General features: G+C 55.2%; 1 protein-coding gene across 6 annotated transcripts in view; it reads left to right on the top strand.

Annotated features, from left to right (window-relative positions):
* The window catches only part of GRM4 (glutamate metabotropic receptor 4), a 111,789-nt gene that overhangs the window by 8,086 nt on the left and 83,668 nt on the right, over positions 1-20,035 (top strand). For all 6 annotated transcript variants that reach the window (XR_005021941.1, XM_036870019.1, XM_036870022.1 and 3 more), the window contains exon 2: positions 3,308-4,204. Coding sequence is in view for 5 of the 6 variants with exons in the window: in XM_036870019.1 (XP_036725914.1) it covers positions 3,686-4,204 (519 nt within the window). In the remaining variant the exon portion in view is untranslated. The remainder of the gene's footprint in view (positions 1-3,307; positions 4,205-20,035) is intronic.

Raw genomic sequence — 20,035 nt, forward strand, 5'->3', positions numbered from 1 at the left:
AATGTTCTGGAAAATGCCATTGGCCAGTGAACTATTGCTCTACCCTGTGCTCCTCATCCCTCCCTGCCTAGTTCTGTCCTCCCCAGAGCGAAAGGATCTAGCAGGGACAACAGAGGGAAGTGAGTAAGGGGCTGAGGAGGGAGGTGGGAAAGGGAGACTGAGGACGGGAGAGGAGACCCATCTGGGGGTGGGTGGCCATCCTGGTGATTTCACCCCCTCTAACTGTCCCGGTTTGAGCCTTCCTGGCTGTTTTGGACCTGGGGGGGTGGTGGTCTGAGGAATCCCAGCTCCCTCCTCCCCTGCAGGTGGAGGTGCCCCGTGGGGGAGGGAGGATCAGCCTGGCTCCCCGTCCGCCCCACCCCCAGCCTCTGCTCTCCTGGCTCCTTTCACTCCCAGGTATTTTTACTTTTCCCTGGTGCCTGTTATGCAGGATCAAAGGAAGGAGGGGAGGCTGAAAGAGGCAGTGGTTTGCCCAGCTCTTGGAGAAGCTCGGAAAAGGCAGGCCTGTTAGGTCTGAGGGCTGGAGGGGACTCGCTGCAGGCAGGCTGGGACCCAGTCCAATGGAGGGAGGCCTTGCGGGTGTCTGAGCAGCTTGGGGCAGGGCCTGGGGCCTTGCGGTCGTGATTCTCATCTTGCAAGTATTTGCCTTTCTCCTCACTGAGGCCTCCTTCCCCTGTGTGGCCTCTGTCCTTCCCCTGCCTATGGTGTGTGTGTGTCTGTGTGTGTCTGTGTGCGGGCACTGATCAGCCCAGAGGTGCTCAGGCTTCAAGAGAAGCCAGTGTTGAGCCCTCACGAAGGATCTGGAAGCCTGAGCAGGGCCTGACTGTCAGAAGCTGCTGTGCATTGGTTTCCCAGCCTGAATCTGCCCTGTTGCAGCCTCGGCTCACCACCTTGTCCTGATGCCAAAAATCCCTCCATTTGAAATTCAAGAAAACCAAGCCTGACTTCCTAGGATGTGGGAACTGGGCAGGGCCTGAGAGACGCTCGGGGCCAGCGTGGTGGGGTGGTCAGGGCCTGGGCGGCCTGCACAAACTCTGTGTCCCTGGGCTGTGTCACTGTTTGACGTTTGGTGCCTCAGCTTCGTCATCTGTGTGATGGGGATAAAAGTCCCAACTGGCTCATAGGGACGTGAGTGTCACCTGAGAAGCACTTGCATGGTGGCTGGCACACAGCACTGTGTTGTCCTTTGCAGTTATTTCTCCAAGGGGCACAACTGGCATTTGGACAAGACAGTGTTTCATTGTGCGGGCTGTCTCGCCCATGCCATCCCTGACCCTGCCTGGATGCAGACTAGTAGGTGACTCTCTCCCATCATTGTGACAACTGAAATGCCCCCACAGGGACGGGATGGCCTCCAGACTGGGTCTTATTCCAGCCCATCCATTTTACAGATGTTGAAACTGAGGACTCCCCAGGGGGACAAGTGTGGCCTCCAGCAGGGCAGCAGCAGGACTGCGGGGTGGTCTGAGGCTTCTGCTGTTTCTCTTCTGAATCCCCTAGAACTGGCCTCAGCAGCTAGTATCCCCCATCCCCTCACTCCCCACAGCCCCCTGGGAGAGAGATCTGACAACTTACTCACACAAAGGGGTGAGTGCTGATGAGGGTTCCACACAGGTGTAGCTGCCCCTCTCCTGTATTTTAACAGCTCTTAAGCCTTCCCCAAAGCACAGACCGCCAGCCCTAGGTCACTGAGTCCTGGCTTCCTGCCAGCTTCCCCAGGCTCTCTCAGTGTGACTGGTGCTGGCTTTGAGTCCTCACCCGCCTTGACTTGCTGTTTGACTTTGGCAGAGTTACATGGTCCCTCTGGGCTACTGGTTCACCTGCAGAAGGGGGCTGAGGAGAATTAAGAGCCATAATCTTGGCCTCTGAGGAGCTAATGGAGGAGGGAGCATTCTGATGCGGGGGTAAGATGTGAGGTGAAGGTTTAGAAGAAACCCGGGGGCTGAGGCTGGATCCTGGGCTGTGCCCCCTCTCCTCCTCTACCCCTTGCACAGACCTGGAGCAGTCAGGGACTCTGTGGGGTGGGGGATGGGTGGTTCTGAGACCACCACTTGGTCTTGATAGAGGGACCATATTTCCAGGGACACCTCCCAACCCAAACACAAGCTCTTCTTCCAAATGGCTAGGGAAACTGAGGCACAGAATGGGCGAGTGGCTGCTGGTCTTCATTTGACAAACCCATGGGGAAGGGGGCCTTGGGGTCTCCCCCTAGCCAAGCCCTGGCTCAGCTTTCCGCCTTTCTCCCTGGGGCCTCCTGAGTCGAGGGGAGGGAGGTTGCTGGTGGTAAGGGAAGGCTGGGCCCACACAAGGAAGTCCTGGGGAAATTAGCCCAAATTAGCCATGAGAATGAGGAAGAGCTGGTACTCTCTCCTCCACCCTTGCAGATAAATATTTAATCACAACAACAATAATTAACGACGATCATCATCACAATGTGCACTAGCTCAGGCCAGAACCCAAGCCCCACTCTCAGAGGGAGGAAGTGGGGAAGAGAGAAGGAGCAAAGAGAAACTAAGAGAGAAAGACCCTTAGAGAGGGGGAGGGGAGGGAGAGGGGGGAGGGGAGGGGGAGGGGAGGGGGAGGCCCAGCAAGAGAAAATGAGCCTCAGTTTGGTTGACCGCCCCCCACCCCCCTCCCGGGGTGGGGGTGCAGCTGGGGTGGAAATGGGAGGGTCCACCTAGCCCTCCCCAATTCAGCAGAAGAACCCCAAACCCCGGCAGCCCCAGCTTCTCCCTGGCCTTCAGGCTGAGCAGCTCTCAGCCAGACTTCTCCTGGGGCTTTGTTGGCTTTCCTTGTCTCTGAGTCCTCAAGGAGCCCAAGTGTGTCTGGTTCCAGAGCTGGGAGCCAGAAAGCTGGGTTCCAGGCGGCGTTCTGCTGCTCGCCCCCTGTGTGACTTGGGTCAGGTGCTCTCCTGCTCTGGGCCTTGGTTTCCTCATCTCTGAAATGGGCTGTGCCCTGTGGGACCGGTTTCTGCCTGCTCCTTCCTGTGGGTGAGTGTTGAGAGGGGTCTCTCTTCTTCCCAAGCCTCCCAGGCTGTTGCCTGGGGAGAGTGCTCTCTGAGGCCTCGGGTTTGATGGTAGTGGGCACAGGCCTTAAGAAATCTTTAAACACCACCCAATTTCTGCCTCAAGTTCTCCCATTTGGACCAAAGTCGAGCAGCAGCTGGGAGGAAACCAAGTTCAGGAGATTTGTGGAGTCTTTGGCTATAACCTCCAGCATCTCCTGCTCTCAGGCTCCTGATGAGAGATCCGAATTGCTAATGTCTTCTTTGGGCTTCTCTTTGATTCTCTCTCTCTCTCTCTTTAAGGTTGGTAAGAGGAGAGCATTGGAGCTGTTTTCTCCTTGATGCCAAGATCTGCCAAGCTAGGAGCACTCTCCTGCTTTCACAATCATCCACCAAGAACAGGCCTGCAGGACGTGGGGACCAAGCCCAGAGCTTTGCTGCACCCCAGGCACTCCCTGCCGTCTGGGAGCATGGCCTGTGCCCGTAACTGAGCGTTGCCTGCGGGGCGAGGACCACCAGTATGGTTCAGCCTGTTGGCTGCCATCAGCCGCCCTGCTGCTGAAGCTGTGCTGGAGAGACTTGTGGGGGCTGCTCTGCCCCTGCTCCCCCAGGCTGTGGGCCAGGGGCCCACCACGGCTAGGAGGGAGGCCTGCCGTTCATGGATCTCTAGGGAATTCCGAGATGCCTGGGAAGAGGGGCTGGGGCTGGCAGTGGGCCCGGCTGCTCCTTTGCCTGCTCCTCAGCCTGTCTGGGCCCTGGGTGCCTTCCTCCCTGGGGAAGCCCAAAGGCCACCCTCAAATGAATTCCATCCGCATAGATGGTGACATCACTCTGGGAGGCCTGTTCCCGGTGCACGGCCGGGGCTCAGAGGGCAAGGCCTGCGGAGAACTCAAGAAGGAAAAGGGCATCCACCGGCTGGAGGCCATGCTCTTTGCTCTAGATCGCATTAACAATGACCCGGACCTGCTGCCCAACATCACGTTGGGCGCCCGCATACTGGACACCTGCTCCAGGGACACCCATGCCCTGGAGCAGTCGCTGACCTTTGTGCAGGCGCTCATTGAGAAGGATGGCACGGAGGTCCGCTGTGGCAGCGGCGGCCCGCCCATCATCACTAAACCTGAGCGCGTGGTGGGTGTCATCGGTGCTTCAGGGAGTTCGGTCTCCATCATGGTGGCCAACATCCTTCGCCTCTTCAAGGTTAGTGCCTGCCCAGCTCCTCTCTCTTCTTCTCCTCCTGAATCCGAGGGAGAGAGTGTGTTTCCCAGCACCCCCAGCAATATCTGAGAATTTGGGGCTGACCTGTGGTGAGGAGGGACCCAGCTCTGTGGTGCTGACCGTGGTGCTGAAACAGCACCTGCTGCAGGCAGCTCCTTGATCAACTCCGCTCCTCTGCGGGGAATTCTGAACCAGGGGGGGAAAGGAAGTACTGGCGAACAACAGAAGGGAGGCGGAGATGGGCAGACAGAAATATAAAAAACCCAGACAGATGGACGAATAGAAATTTAGGTAGATAGAAAGGTAGACAGGTTAAAAGATAAACATAGAATGGGAATGTGAATGTTGGAGATTGCCAGGGAGAAAAAGCAAGACTTTTGTTTTGACATTGTTTTTCAATAATTGCAATTGCCAAGAAAGATCTGTTTTTCTCCTGGATAGTTGAGAAAGCCCCGCGTGGCCCTCCCGCTCCACCTCAAGATTATAGTCAGAAGATGTGTCCTGATTTTTTGGATGAGGTGTTGGCTACTGAGCCCGCAGCGAATGGAGATGAGGACGGGAAAAGGCCTGGAGGAGCGGGCAGTCCCTGTTTCTGGTGCCCTTGGCCCTGAACTTAGCTTCCCTGGCTCATTACCTTCCTTCTGCCCCTCTTCCTTGCACACCTTTCTCCCTTTCCTTCTGGAATCCCTCCCTGCCCCCTCTTTGCCGCCTCCCTTCCTCTCTTCCTGGGGCCGGAGCTGCTGATTTGCAATTCAATTGGAGCCAAGTGCTTCGCTAAGCTGCTAAAACTACTGAAAGCTACTGGGTAGAGAGAAAAACATTACAAGCATTTTACCAATAATTATGTGCCTGCTCCTCTCTGGGAGCCTCCTCGTTTGCTGTGTGTGCGTGTGCGTGTGTGCGTGTGTGTGTGTGTGTGTGTGCGTGTGTGTGTGTGTGTGTGTGAGAAAGAGAGAGAGACAGAGAGACAGAGAGACAGAGAGAGAGGGAGAGAGAATAGGGTGAGGAGGAGGAAGGGAGGCACAAAGGGAGCCTCTGGGTCCCTTCTTCACTCTGGTGTTAGATTCTTGGCCTCTGGAATTGGCCCCTTGTCTCCTCAAAGGCTCCAGAGTTAGGGAGTGGACGGAGAGAGGCTGTTTGGCCTCATGCAGGATGGGAAGCGCTGAGGCTGGAGCCGTCTCTCCTGGACCCTTTCTGGAACACGTTTGCCCAATCCCATGATGCCTCAGTACTTGGGGGGCATTTCTGGGGGGTGGGGTAGAAGTGGGGATGAATGGTGCGAATGCCCCTGTGTTGGCTGCGGGGGTAGGTGGGAAAGAAAGGTGGTTGGAGGTGTCCTGTCACAGCAGGGGCGGGGTTGGAACTTTGCCATAGGCTGGTCTGGGCCACGTGTGCTGTGCAGTCCTTGCCTTGGGGCCTTCTTCCTGTAGTGCTGGTTTTGCTTGATGATCCAGATGAAAACACTATTTTAATTTAAAAACAAATGGCTGCATTCTGAAGGATGCAAAATCACGCTGAAGCAGGAGACTTGAAGGAGACTTTGCCTTTGTAGTGAGCAATCTGAACAACCCCTGGGGAGCAGTGTTGCTCGTGGGCATTCGTTGGTGGGATGGTTGGGGAATGGGAAACCGGTCCAGTCCCTCCACCTGCCCGATTCTGCAGTGAGGAGTAGAGACCCAGAGGGGAGGGGGAGCAAGGCTCTGTGGTCCCAGGGCCTAGTGATGGCTTTCGTGAGCTGTGTCATCAATTCAGCCTGCCTTCCCTGGGCTTGGGAGGTGAGGCGACCTGGGTCAGCAGATGTCATCCTATCTGAGTCCTATCTGAGTGGGGCACAGTCCCCCAGCCTTTGAGAAGGCCAGACTACAGGTGGAGCTGCTGCAGTGTCCTTTTCTGAGCTTTGTATTAAACACCTTGGTGAGTCTGGGTGTTTTAAAAAGTGTTTTATAAAGATGATAAATCAACGTGATTGGGCCCTTGGGGCTATGACATTGGTGAGGGTCCTTCCCCACCATGTCCCAGAAGGGAACCAGTACCCACTTTATAGGGAGGTGGAAAAGATCAAAGGAGCTGAGAGGTGTCACCAGACACATGGCAAAGGCTCTAAGAAAGGTCGCTGCCAGCGTTAGGCCTTGAAGCGGGCTCTTGGAAGCCCCACGCAGCAGTGGGCTGTGACTGCTATGCTGACCTCTTCCAGGATGGGGAAGGTCGCTGGTGGGGTGAGGGGGTGTGGGGCCAAAGGGCCTCACCAGCCGAGAGCTCTTCCGCTGCCCATCTGGTCACATATGAATGTGGCCGTGGCCTGGGTTTTGTCTGAGCCTCCTCAGATCACAGGGAGATGAGTGGGTGGGGAGGTGGCGGGTCGGGATTCCCCCAGCCTGCGCAGAGAGCAAGATGGGACTGGGAGGTAGAGGCCTAGGGAGGGGAGAAGGAAGGGGGACGGAAGGGTCCTGTTGGGAAAGGAAAGGGAACGGGCGGTGGGGGAGATGGGGAGAGAGCCAGAAGGAGACAGCTGGCTATGGTCCGAAGTCCCTGGGTCCCTTTTAACAGCGTTGATGTTCCAGGCTGGCGACAAGAGGGCTCCTCAATAATTAAACTGATAGAAATGAGAGGCTGGGCCAGAAACTGAAAAGCCATTTACAGAGACCAAAAGGTTGAACTTTGAGGAGGGAGGTCAGGTGCAGAGCCTCAGGCAGGGAAGGATGAGGGAGGGGCATCTTGGGGGCCGGGGGAGCTGCGGTGTCAGGTGTCTGTTTCAAAGGGCATCACTGCGCCCCAGTCCCGCTCTCCGCCAAGGCTATTAGTGGGGTCTGCTGGGAACTTCTCCCAGAGGCTGTGATTACAGCTCTCTGTCCTCCGTGAGGTGGATTTCCTGTGCAAAGCTTAGAGAGGAGCTCTGGGTTTGGGGGCACGAGGGGTAATTTCCTGCCTGGAGAATGCTGATGGGGTTCCGTCAAGGCCAGGGTATGAGCAAAACTCACACCTGCCAGAGCTGGGAGGGGCCAACTTCCTGTCGTACAGATGTGGAAACTGAGCCCTGATTAAGGGACGGGCCAGGGCTGTGGTCAGGTCCCAGCTCCCAGAACTGACTCCTTCCAGACCGCCTGCCCAAAGCAACTGGGTTGGAAGTGGGCCTCAAACCCAGGCCTTCATTAGGGATCAGAAGCCCTGACTTTGGGAAGTTGTGGGTCTGACAGCTTATATCCTTTACTCCCCTGTTCCCACCCTCTCCTTCATCTTCATTTTGGCTCCATTCTCCTAGTTAAGGGAATATTGATGGAGGTAAAGAATACTTTTCAGAGGAGAGCCTAACGCAGAGGACGTGGCCTCTACAATACTATGTCGTGGGGACAGCCCAGGTTCTGAAGCCAGTCAGATCTGGGTTTGAATCGCTGCACCACCAGAGTTACCTCAGCATATCCACCATATCTACTCACCCTACCAGTCACTTATACCATAGTATGAACGAGCCAATGAGATCTTTTCCTGAGAGTAGTTATTGTTGGGGGGAAAAAGAACATAGTAAGTGCCCTGGAAGGAAACAGTTTTCAAATCCTTGACCTGTAAGAGCTCAGAAGGATCCAGAAATCATTGCATTGAGTCCCTCATTAATCTTGCAGTGGAGAAAAAAACAACAACGACAAAAACTGAGGCTTGAAGATGGGAATATGGCCTAGTATGGTGGTTAAGAATCTGGACACTGGAGCCAGACAGCTTTCGCCACCTTGGCAAATCGTTTAGCCTGTTTGTGCGTCAGTTTCCTCCTTTTGTAAAATGGGGATGATAGTGGTCTCCTAGGCCTGGTGTGGGAATTAAGGGTTAATGTCCAGAAAAGGCCTAGCCTGGTGCCTGGCACACAGTCAGCCTGCAGGAAATGTCATTGCACAGCTTGTAGCTGGGCCTTAAGTCAGCATGGGAGACTCCGTTGATGTGGAGAGGCTGGACCGGGTGGGCAGGGACAGATGGTGACCTTTGAGGCTGATCCTGGAGAGGACCGACCATCTGCTGGGCCTCAGGTGTCTCCCTGCAGTGTGGAGACTGAGTGGCCAACTTAACTTGCAGGTAATGAGGGTTTTCTGGCTGTCACCACAGTGGGGTTTGAGCACTAAGAGTGGGGTGGAGTGGAGGGAGGGCAGGAAGGGGCAGGTGGGAGAGGGGATGCCAGCCAGCTGGTGGAGGGCAGGTGCCCAGCTTCCTAGGAGAGGCTGGGCCAGGGACACTGGTGGGCGACATTGGCTCTCTGTGCCACGTCAGCCTGGCCTGTGAGGGCTTGTCCCTCGTGGGGCTGTGAGTGCTGTAAGGGTTTGTGGTGCTTTTTAGAGAAAGCTGCCTGCCAGGTGCTTGGCTTGTCTGCCCCTCAGTGCCAGGCCCAGGGCTCCTGGGGAACCTTTGTGGCTCAGCTGATACCCCATGTTCTGTTGAGGATGTGGCTTTCCTGTCTTGAAAGTGTTTTCACTGCACAGCCAGGAGGAACTTTCAAGAGGGTCCACCCACTCTCCCACAGCCTGCCTGTCTTCCTTGAAGACAGCTCTGTCCTTGCAGCGCCCAGGCCAAGAAACTTGGTGGCATTTTTGACCTCTGCCTTTCTACCATCTGCAAATCCTGCAGGCTCTCCTTTAGGACACGTCCTCGTGCTGGAGTCTCCTCGACCCCCACCTTGTGCGCTCTCACCTGGATCCAGAAGAAACCTCTCTCCTCTCCCTGCTTCCAGACAGGCCTTTCCACAGCCCAACCTTTGCTCAGCTAACAGAGCGATCTTGCTAAAAGCCAAATCCAATCTGCTCCCCACCCTGCTTAAACTTTTTCTTGACTTTGCATTGCTCTTAGATTAAAACGCAAACTTCCAAAATGCTTGCCAGTCTGACAGACCCTGTGCTACCTGGTGCCCTGACCACATCGTTTTGCCTCTCCTGGGTGCACTCCATACCAGTCCTACTGTTTTCTTTATGTTCCTTGAAGACACTGTGCTGTTTGCCCACCACAGGGCCTTTGTACCTGCTGTCCCATCTCTATTGGAATGTTCTCCTCCTACTCTTTGAGGCTGGATCCTTCTCATTCAACCTAAAGTTTAAGTGGACTCTCTTCAGAGAAACACCCTCCATCCCCCAGTTATTCTATATTATTTTCCCATCTTCCCCTTCATGACCCTCACCACAGTTTGTAGTCATGTCCGTATTTCTTTGTTTGTTTTCTTGTTTCTCTTGGCTTCCCCTCTGGCCTGCTGCCTGTTTTTGTATGGCCCATGGGCTAAGAATGGTCTCCGTGTTTTAAATAGTTGAAAAAAAATTAAAAGCAATATGTCATGACACAGGAAAATTATATGAAATTCAAATTTCAGTGTCTGTAAAGTTTTATGGGAACGCAGCCATGCCTGTTCATTTACATATTGTCTAGCACTGCTCTTGAGCTATGCCCTTGGAATTAAGTAGATGAGACAGAGACCATCAGCTGACCCCTGCTGGCCTCTAAGTTGCGCCTATAGGACCCCAACAGATGCCAGATCCATGGGGGGCCCTCAGGAAATCATGGCTGAAGGGACTCATGGAGAGTGAGCCATTTGCAGCCCCCATGTCTCCCCAAACTCTGCGGTGACAGCAGGGTGGCCCCCGTCTGCAGAGCCTGCATGAGCTCCTGGCTATGGGGATAAGTGTAGCTAAGCTCACCTTACCATGGGGTCCAGCCACTGGCCACTAGTGCCCACCACTTTGGTGACCCCTGGGCCACCTGTTTCCTCCCCCCAAATACCTCCAGCTCCTCGCTGACTTACGGAATTCTTTTCGCTTAATGCTTTGTTCCCCGTTAAAGGGTATCCCCATGTCCCACTGTTGGCTGTTATTAGAGATTTGTCCCAAGAAGACTTACTCAGTAAATGTTCGGGAGTGAATGAGGGACCCTCCTGAAGAGGTCGTTGGGGTAAAATAATCACAGCATTTACATGGCATGTATCCTGTGTCAGGGTCTGCCCCAATCCTCACAGCAACCCCCAGGGGTAGGTGTACAGTGGTTATCCCCATTTTATAGACGGAGAACTGAGGCCCAGAGAAGCTAAGCAAATTCCCCAAGGTCACACAGCTAGTAAGTGGTGGAGCTGGGATATGAACCCAGGCTGTTCGGCCCTGAATCTACCGTTTTCACCGCTCTGCTCTCCTTTCTCTTGGTCATCAGATAGTCTTGGGTGAGATCTGGCCCAATACTCACTGTGTGGCCTTTCTGAGCCTCAGTTTCTGTATCTGTAAAAAGGAGTGTAATGATACTCATTTGGCAGCAGTGATAAAGTATGCAAAGCCTTTAGCGGGTGCTTAGGGGATGCTGGTGTTACGAGAACAGGTTGGATAGACATTAAGGTGTCTATCCAAGCAGCCGAGGGGGGCGGGGAGGAAAGGAGGAGGTGTAGGAAGTGGTCTTGCTGAGGGTGACTGTCAGGGCCTGTTCTCCTGAGGTGAGGACCACACAGCCCTCCCTCTGCTTTTACAGCATTTCTCTTTCCCCCAAACCCTAGGTGTCCCTTTGTGGTGGGAGTCTGGGGAGGGGGCCTCAAGACCCAGGGTCAGGCCAGCATCTAAACAGAGTGGGGAGGGAGGTGAGGGGAGGGAAAACGTGGCCCTGGGGAACAGCCCTGACCACTGAGTTGCCAATTCTCTCTGTGCTCCCGGCAAGTCCTTCCCTGTGGGTGGGGCACTGGGGTACAGGTTGCATCGCCTAGTGGTTCTCAAGCCTGGCAGCTCATCATAGTCACCTGGGGAGCGTTGGATTCCTGGGCCGCCAGTGGTGAGGAGCCCTGGGGCTGGGTCTGTATTTGCACACCTGCTGGGAGGCTCAGCTGGCCGCTGGCTGAATGCTCTGAGTCCTCCACGGTGTCCCGGTATTCCTGTCCCATCTGGCTTCTCCAGCGAGCGCCCCCGCCCACCCCGCAGCCCTCTCAAGCCCACTTCCTCTGATGTGCACCTTCGGGTTGCAGGACCTCTCTGAACACGGGAAATTCGGGAGTGGAAACAAGAGGGTTTCAGCTCTGATCACTGGACTGGCAAACAGGCTCATTACTGGGAATGAAAAGGAGTGGAGGCCTTTGGGGGGCCTCTGGGTAGATTTCCTGGAGATGCCCTGGAGGGAGGCCTGGTGGGCTCCTGGAGCCTGGGTAGGGCTGACAGGGCCCCTGGGCGAGGTGTGTGACATTGTGGAGTGGCCAAGGTGGGGCTGAGCCTGGGGAAGCTCAAGTTCATGACTGCTGGTTTCTGGCTCGCTGTCCCCCATCTGGACCTTGGTTGGCCCATCTGTAAGAATCCATTCATTCGTTCACTCACCAAGTGTGTATTGAACATCTCCTCTGGGCCTCCCTCTGCTAGAGCTGTGGCCTCCATCTGGCTGCACATTGGAATCAGCTGGGGAATTTAAAATTCCCCGGTACCCGAGCCCCACCTCAGGATTTTGGATTTAATTGATGTGAGATGGGGCCTGGGCTCCCCAGGTGATACTCACGTGGAACCCCAGGTGGAGAACCGCCACGCTAAGCAACTTTACAAAGCAGGCAACAAAGCAGATGGAGGCCTGGCCCTCGTGGGCTTCCACGTTTGAAGGGAAGGCAGGCAGTGAACAGGTAAAACACATAAACGTATAATTGTCACGGGAGAGCAGTTCCTTGCAGGACAAAGCAAGGAAGTGGCTAGAAAGCCATGGGGGGTGGGGGTGCCAACTTAGGATGGTTGGAGGTGGACTTTTTGAAGTGGCACATTTGTGCATAAACTTGAGTCGAGTGAAGGAGGTCGCCCTACAAATATCTGGAGGAAGAGTTTTCCAGGTAGAGGGAATAGCAAGTGCAAAGGCCATGTGGCAGGACTGTGCTTGGTTGATGACTTGACCCAGGAGCTCAAGAGGGAGGACCCAGACAGCCCTGGGACCAGGGAGAGGAGGACCAAGGGGGCTCCAAAACCCACATCTGCTCCTTCTAGCTGCAAAGGGTATTGGGGGAGGAGGGTTACCAGGATTCTGGTGACCTTGGGCAAGTCACTGAGCCTCTCAGGGCTTCAGTTTCCTCACCTGTAAAATAGGTAGGTGGTTCTTGACCAGTCCTTGTGAAGCCACAGAGGTGATGGGCAGGAGATGTAAGGGTAGAGCCCATGTGAGAGGCTAGTTCTTTCTCCTGGCTCTCCCCGTGCTGGCCTCTGGCCTCCCCCTCCCAAGCCCCCTGTACCTCTTCTAACTCCTCCCCCTTCATTTCCCTGCTCCCCGCTCCCTGACCTGAGGATGAACAGAGCTGGAGACAGGAGGGAGGCAGACGGGGACCCTGAGGGGCAGTAGCTTTCAGTAGTCAAAGCATGGGCCCTGGGCCAGATGGCCTGGTTCATACCCCTGCTCTGCCATTTATTACCTGGGAGGCCCCTCTCTGTGCCTCAGTTTCCTTGTCTGTAAAATGGGGACCCTTGTAGCCCCCACCTCATAAGGCCTTGTGAGGATTACATGAGGAATACACAGAAAGAGCTCAGGGCAGTGCCTGGCATGGGACTCTGGATATTGGCCGAGTGCCTGGCCCTGGGGGGTCAGCCCAGAGCAATGGCCTTGCAGGCAGCCACACAGTAGGTCACTCAGATCCTGGCCCCAGATCACTGGGCCTCTCTGGACCTCACCATGTCATCTATAAAATGGGCAGAATCACATGCACCTTTCAAGGTGCTGATGCAGAATGATAAGAATGGGGAGCGGGTGGCAGGGTGGGCGCACAGTAGGGTCAATAATATTTGTCCTCATCTCTTGCTGACAGAGTATCCAAGGGGCCTTCGAGGAGGGGTGTGGTCTGGGCCATGCTGGGTGGGGGGCTCTGTGGGGCAGAGAGGCAGGTCGCTGGCTTTGGGCAGAGGAATGACTCTGGTGAGTGTACCCGAGTCCCCCTGTGTGACGGTCCTGGGGTCCTCCCGACCCTCCCAGTTAGGTGTGGGGGACGGTAGGGAGATCTCCGGCTCCCCCCTTGGGGAGGGCTGAGGGTCCCCTTACCAGAAGTCTCCCATAGCTTAGGGACCTGCGCTCTGGGCCTGGCTCTGCTGCTGACTCACTGTGTGACCTTGGGTGGGTTGGCTGCCCTGTCTGTGAGCCGAGGACGTTGGATTAAGTGGGCTCTGACCCCAGTCCTTTACCTGGAGCCTTTCCTGCAGAAGGAGCGACGAGCTTACTCCTCAGGGTTCAGGCTGACCACCCGTGGCCTTCCTTGATCGTGGGCCGTGCTTTCCAAAGCCTGCCTCCCCGCCTCTGCCTGGGCCATGCCCTCCTCCTGGAATGTCCTCCTTGATGCCTGACGGGCAGAGTCGGGCTCCTCCTCCAAGCCCTGACTCAACATCCAAGACTTTCCTGACCCTCCAAGGTCTGAAATCCTGGGGTACATGGGGTTTCTCGTGTGGCATTCTTGGGTCTCCCCAAAGTTCATGAGCACGTTGAGGGCAGGACTGGGTTGGACCTCTCTTGGTGCCCGGCCTGGATACAGACAGAAAGACAAATCAGGGAGCCTGCCATCCTTGGGACCAGGAGTTGGACCACACGAGGGAGCTGTGCCTGCCGCGTGGGTGGGGCGCACAGGCTGCAGGGCTAAGCCCACTTTACTTCCCTCTGCCCAGCCCGGTTTGAACTGTGTACTTTTCGGTTTCCCCCGAATTATTAAACTAGCATTTTTATGACCAAGACATGTTGGAAATGAAAAGAAGGAGAATTCTGCTTTATATTCCAATTGACCTTTTCACTTGCCACCTGCTCAGGGGGCCTGGGCTGGGGCGAGGTGATGAGACGCAGGCCCAGGCCTCGCCTCCTGGCGCTGGTGCTGGGGCTGCTGTGGAGAGTCCTGGCCGGAAGCTCTGTCGGGGGAGGGGAGCAGGGACACCCTTAGTCTGAGGCCCTCTTTCTCTGTACATGTGTCCCCAGCCCTCTGACTCATTCTGTCTCGCTCTGCAGCTTTCTCTGTTTCCCTCTCATGGCCTCCCCCATCTCTCTCTTCCTCCTGGTCCCTTTTGGACTCTCTCTGGCTCTGTCTGGGTCTCTCCCCGGGTGACCTGGGGCAGCCTCATCCCGGGGCCCCGTGGTTCAGGTAGGATGTAAAGCGGCTGCCAAGCCCACCTGCTCCCGGCCGGGCACCCCCCAGCCTCGTGCCAGCTCTGGACACCCACCTGCCTCACACCTGGATTACGGTCGTCGGTATCTCAGCGCTGAGCACTTCCTAGTGGGTGCCCAACCCACCCAGGCCCCCACTCCTGACTCAGGTTGCCTCCCACAGAGCTCCAGAAATTTCCTTGGAGGTATGGCCTGGCCGCGGGTACACCTTGATGCTGCTCTGGGCTCCGCTTTGCTCGCCCGTGGGGTGACAAGGGCTGGCTCTGTGTGCTTCGCAGGGCTGTGGGGAGACCAGGCCAGGCACAGGGGTGTGGACCTGCTTCAAAAAGGGAAAATCCTGGCTCTGCCACGTACTGCTCTGTGACCTTGGGCAGGTCACGTAACCTCTCTGAGCCCAGTTTCTGGTCTGTGAAATGGAGAGGGTGGTTGTGAGGGTTAAATGGGATGATGTAGAGTGGCCAGCACAGGGCCTCGTGCCCAGAGGTGCTCAAGGACAGTAGCTGCGGCGCCCTGTGTTCATGCGCTACTCTCCCCACCCCCTCCTTTCATCCCTCATTCCTGGACCTCCATCCTCCCTGGGCCTCCCTTTCTCCCTGGGGTCTGCTGAGAGGTGCCCCAGGGTGACCAGGAGGCCTGCGCTCTGCTCAGCCCTGGCCCAGCGCAGGGACAGTGAGGGTGCCACCAGGCCGGGGGCCCAGGGAAATTTTAAACTCATCACAGCTGAACTGTCTGGAGGGCGGGAGCCCCCTGGGTCCTACCCCCGCCCTGGGCAGAGTGGAGAGGGGCCCTGATGGTCCTCCATGTCTCCTTTTAGGGCTGCAGAGCAAAGAGAGGCAGCTCTTACCTCATTCTCCATCGCCCTGGGGCTGTGGTTTAGGGGAGAGGACAGGGCTGCGTTAGCCTCTGTCAGGGCTGCAGGCGGCAGGGGGCGTCTGTGTTCAGTGCAGCTTCCTCCCAGGCTGAGCAGCCTCCCCCCTTCCAGGCTCAGGTTCTGGAAGCTGCCAGGGAATCCAATGTGGCCCCCACCCCAGAGGGGCAGGAAGAGGGCAAAGCTTAACCCTTAGGAGTGAATTCCAGGTGGGAGACATTTGAAGTTTAGGCCTGGGGGGGTGGGGCTGTGAGGGGCGTGGCTTCCACCGTCAGTTCAGAGAGAAGACCTACGGAAAGTGGGGTGCAGGGAAGTGGGGTGCACCCAGCTGTCACAAAGAGCCTTTTATTTTACTAAAGATGAATGGCATCTCCCATGTGGGTCTGACAGGAAGGGGTTTCCCTCATTCACCGGGCATCATATATTTTAATAATGCACTCTTTCAAGCATATGGAAAATTATAGAGAATAATATAATGAACTGCCCTTGTAACCACCCCCTGGCTTCGTCAAATATTGATAATTTTACTCTAATTGTGTCAAAACTTGTTTTCTTTTTAAAAAAGAAAACATTGCAAATATAATCAGAGGCCCTTGCTTGCGTCTCCTCATCCCACTCCTTTTCTTCCCCCCACAGAGACGGCCCCAGCACTGTCTTGTATGGGTTGTTTTTAATTCCTTTAATTCCTGTGCACTTGAAAAAAAAAAAGTATATATATATACATACATATACATCTCTCCATAAATAATACTTAGTTCTGTTTTGCCTGTTGTATGCATGATAGACACAGGATCACACTGTGTGTGTTCTGCAGGTGCTCAATGTCACATTGCTCTGCGGTTTTCTTTGTTCCTTTCCTTTTCCAGGTAGCTCTCCACTGCAACAGTGCCCAGTGTGATTGCTGTCCGTTTTGTGTGGTCACCTCGGCAGGTTCCCCGAAACTGGTTCTGCGTAACCATCCTTGCCAGCATCTCCTTGTGCTCTTGGAGAGTTTCTCCTGGGTCACACCCAGGAGCGGAATTGCAGACTCATGGGGAATAAACCTCCTGAACTCTCCCAGAGGCTGCCATGTTGCTCCCCACATTCTGTGCCAGGGCACTGGTTTCCAAACCTGCCTCACCACTGGGATCCCCAGGGGCTTGTTAACACAGGTGTTCCCGGGGTGCCTGGGCCTAAGCCAGCCCTTCTAAGGAGACAGTCATGGTGTGGAGTCTTATTTCATCAAGTCCCCGGGGGCTTCTTGGACCTGCATTTGGAAGTGCCCCTCCTGGCTCTGCCACAGACTTGCTGTGTGGCTTTGGACCAGTTGCTAGATCTCTCTGAGCTAGGATACCCTAATCTATAAAATGAGGATGACGATGATGGTGAAGACTCAGTCAGGGCTGGCCTTTACTCCCTAGGGAGTAAAGCCTGTGGTGTCTCCAGGGTGGCCGCAGCCTGGCTGGGCTCTGGCTTCATCCAGAGGAGGGATGTCCTCTTTGACGCCATCTGTGAAGTCATGCTTGGATTCATTGTTTTGCTTAACAAACATCAGGGCCCCCTGCTTTGTGCAGACTGTGCCATGCTTTAGAAACACGGAGTCTAGGCCAAGGACCCTGACCTTGGGAGTTGAATGGGGCAGTAATTCAATGACAATGATGTGAGTGCTCTAATGGGGGTGGACAAGGTGCCCTGGGGGTGGGTGAGGGGGGCCTCTAACCTGCCTGGGGGGGAGGTATCAGGGAAGGCTTCCTGTAAGAGGACAACTAGCTGAGGCTTACCAGCCAGGACACAATTAGCTAGGTCAAGGGGAGTGCTGGTGGGCAGGGGAGGGCATTCCAGGCAGAGGGATCTGCGTCCAATGGCCTGGTGGTGTGAGAGAGAGAGAGAGAGAGAGAAAGAGAGAGAGAGAGAGAGAGTGAGCCTGGTGTGCTTGTGGGGGCCTGGCTCTCACACCTGCCTGGGGCTGCAGGAGCTGGGCCTGACCAGGCGGCCGCCTTCCCCATAGGGGTCGCTCTTGACAGCAGGATGGCCTTGGGTCGCAGCTGGAAGGGGTTTATGGGAAGCCTGAAGTGTGAGGAAACGTTAAGTGCCTTCTAAGTACTTTGATTATTTTAAATTGCTTAAGTGGTTTCTAAGATGGTCCTAAGTATCCCAGTGACATAGACACAAAATCAATTAGGAAAGTACAACAAACTCAATAAGAGGAGAGTAGACCCCTCACCTGCCTTCTCTGCCCCCATTCCCACCTGGGCCTGGCCGCTCAGCCTGGACCAGGATCCCCTCCTCTCGCCTCCCAACACCAGACTGGGGATCCCCCACCGCCTGTGCTGGGCTCTCCTGGCCTTGAGTCCTGACCCCTCTCTCAAGCATTTCAGTTGGGGGTCGGGGAGAGAGGGTGTGTGTGTTTGGGGACCTGACAGGGTCTCCTTTAAAGATGCTTCTCTCTCCGGAATAAGCCTTTTGTCTGGCCGCTGGGGGACCTGGAGCACCCTAGGCACGGCCTCCTTTTCAGTGACAGCATTATTGCGTGAGTGCATCAGACCTTCCCCTGGGTGTTCAAAGGAGCCAGAGGACGTACCCCAGCCCCAGCCTCGCCTGCGTGCCACCGCTCCCTGCGTGCCTTCCAGAGAGCTCTCAGCCTGGGCGTGGCTGCCGTGTCACCCACTCCAGGCAACATTCACCAGCACGTGGGGGGTGTGTGCACACGTGTGTTCTCCCCCTCCATTTTCACACATCTGCAGCCCCTGCTGGGTGAGCTCCCAGTGCTCTTGGGGTTCGCCTCTGTCAGCGCGAAAGGGCTTTGTGTGGCCCCCAGGACTGCCTGCTTCCTGTTTCCTCAGGACGGACACTTAGTAGTTTCTGATCTTGTGCTTTTACAAAGAACCACGATGGGTAATTTTGTGATTGGCCACTCCGCGGGTCTCTGTAGGGTGAATTGCTACAGACACGTGCTGGGGCAAAGGGCAAGTGTGTTTGTAATTTTTTGTACTCTTGCCAGCAAGAGGTGACGGCTGGACTCGGTGGCGCCCTGTGGCCAGAGGAGGTCCTGTGGCTGATTCTGACTTGACCTCCGTGCAGCCTCATGTAGTGGATCGTGGGAGGTACGGCCAAGCTGGCCCCTGGGCCTCAGCTCAGGAGCTACCCAGAGGAACGAGTGGGCTTGTGTCATGTCTCACTGGTGGCTGGTGGGGTGTGAGGTTTCTGAGCCGCTTCCTCGGCCGTGTCTGTGCACGTCCAGGGGGCTCTCCCTCCACAAGGAGTCATGGCGGTGAAGGCTGGGGTGCTGGGTGCTGGGAAGCAGGAGGTGGCAGGGTCCTACCTAATTGGAGCGGTTATCCTGGGAGTGACGGGTGTTCAGGTGCTCCCTTTGGGGGTGGGTGGAAAGGTGGATGTGGCAGGTGCAGCATAGGAGGCAGAACCAGGTGTCCTCCGTGATGCCGTGGGCATAGAGCACGGGGGTGGGGAGAGGTGCCCAGCTGGACTGCCGGCCTGAGGCTGGGGGACTGTGGCTTCACTTGATTCCTCCTCAGGAGGAAAGCCCCCAAAGCCCAGGAAATTCAGCTCCAGGACTGCAATCCAGCATGGTGGCTGAGGGAGGGCGTGGGCAGGGGGCCAGTCCAGCAGGGAGGGGAGATGACCTCACTCGCACCATTTGCTGTGGACAGGAGGGATACATGGCAGGAGGGGTCTGGGAGAAGGAGGCAGGAGCCCCAGGGCTCCCAGGGTGGCCTTGCCTTGGTACCCTTCTCGCCCACCTCAACTCCAGCCCCTGCCAGCTCCAGCCCAGTTCCCCTGGGTCATTCCCTGACCACACCCCCTGCAATGTCCAATCTGCTAACCTCTGCTTCTGATGTTCCCTCAGCCCCTGAAGAATGCTCTGTCTACCTTTTCTTTACATAAAAAATAATTGAAGTATAACTTATACACAGTGAAGTACACAAATTTCAGGGGCATTACTTGATGAGCTTTTATAAATTAAGATACAGAACATTTTCAGTTCCCTAGAACATTCCCTTGAGCCCCTCCCAGCCCACATCCCTCCCTCCCCAAGGCTAATCAGTAGCCTGATTTCTAAAAGCATAGATTAGTTTTGTCTGGTTTTGAGCTTCATACAACCAGAGTCACACAGTCAGTCTTTTGTGTGTGGCTTCTTTCACTCACATTATCTGTGAGATTCCCCCATGTGGTTGGGTATTTTGATGATTTGCTCTTTTTCATTGCTCTGCACTATTCCACTGTGTCATTGTTTGTGTAGGTCAGCATTCATTTACCCATTCTGCTGCTGCTGGACATCTGGGCTGAATTCAGTGTTTAACTATTAGGAATAAAGCTCTTCTGAACATTTGTGTACATGTCTTTTAGTGGACATTAGTGCTCATTTATATTATATATATAAATATGAGTAGATATGATTGCTGGCTCTTTGGCTGCATGAATGATTAGATTTAGGAGAAACTGCCAAACATTTCCCTAAAGGGATTATAGCTTCCTGCCACATTTTTTTTGCTTTGGAAATTCCACCTGTGCTTCAAAGGCCCATCTTGAATGCCACCTCTCCTGACATCCTGATGGATAACAGCATTGGTCACTTGGATGTCAGCTCTACAGGGCACGGTTGTGTCCCTTTTCTTGTCTGCTCTATCTCTAGGGCCTGGAACCTGATAGGTGCTTCATAAAATGAATAGTTGAATTTATGTGCCTGGCCCTGTGTCAGGAGTTTCACATAGGTTATCAAATGTAAGTCACTGGCTAGGAAGTCTGTCGCACTGGCCCTATTCTACAGGTGAGGAAACTGAGGCTTGTCCAGAAAGCAGCGGAGGCCTTCAGCACTGCCTATCCCTGAAGCCTCTGCTCATTCCACAGTTCTCAGCGGCATGTGT

This window comes from Balaenoptera musculus, chromosome 11, assembly GCF_009873245.2.
Source record: "Balaenoptera musculus isolate JJ_BM4_2016_0621 chromosome 11, mBalMus1.pri.v3, whole genome shotgun sequence".
Classification (NCBI taxonomy): Eukaryota; Metazoa; Chordata; class Mammalia; order Artiodactyla; family Balaenopteridae; genus Balaenoptera; species Balaenoptera musculus.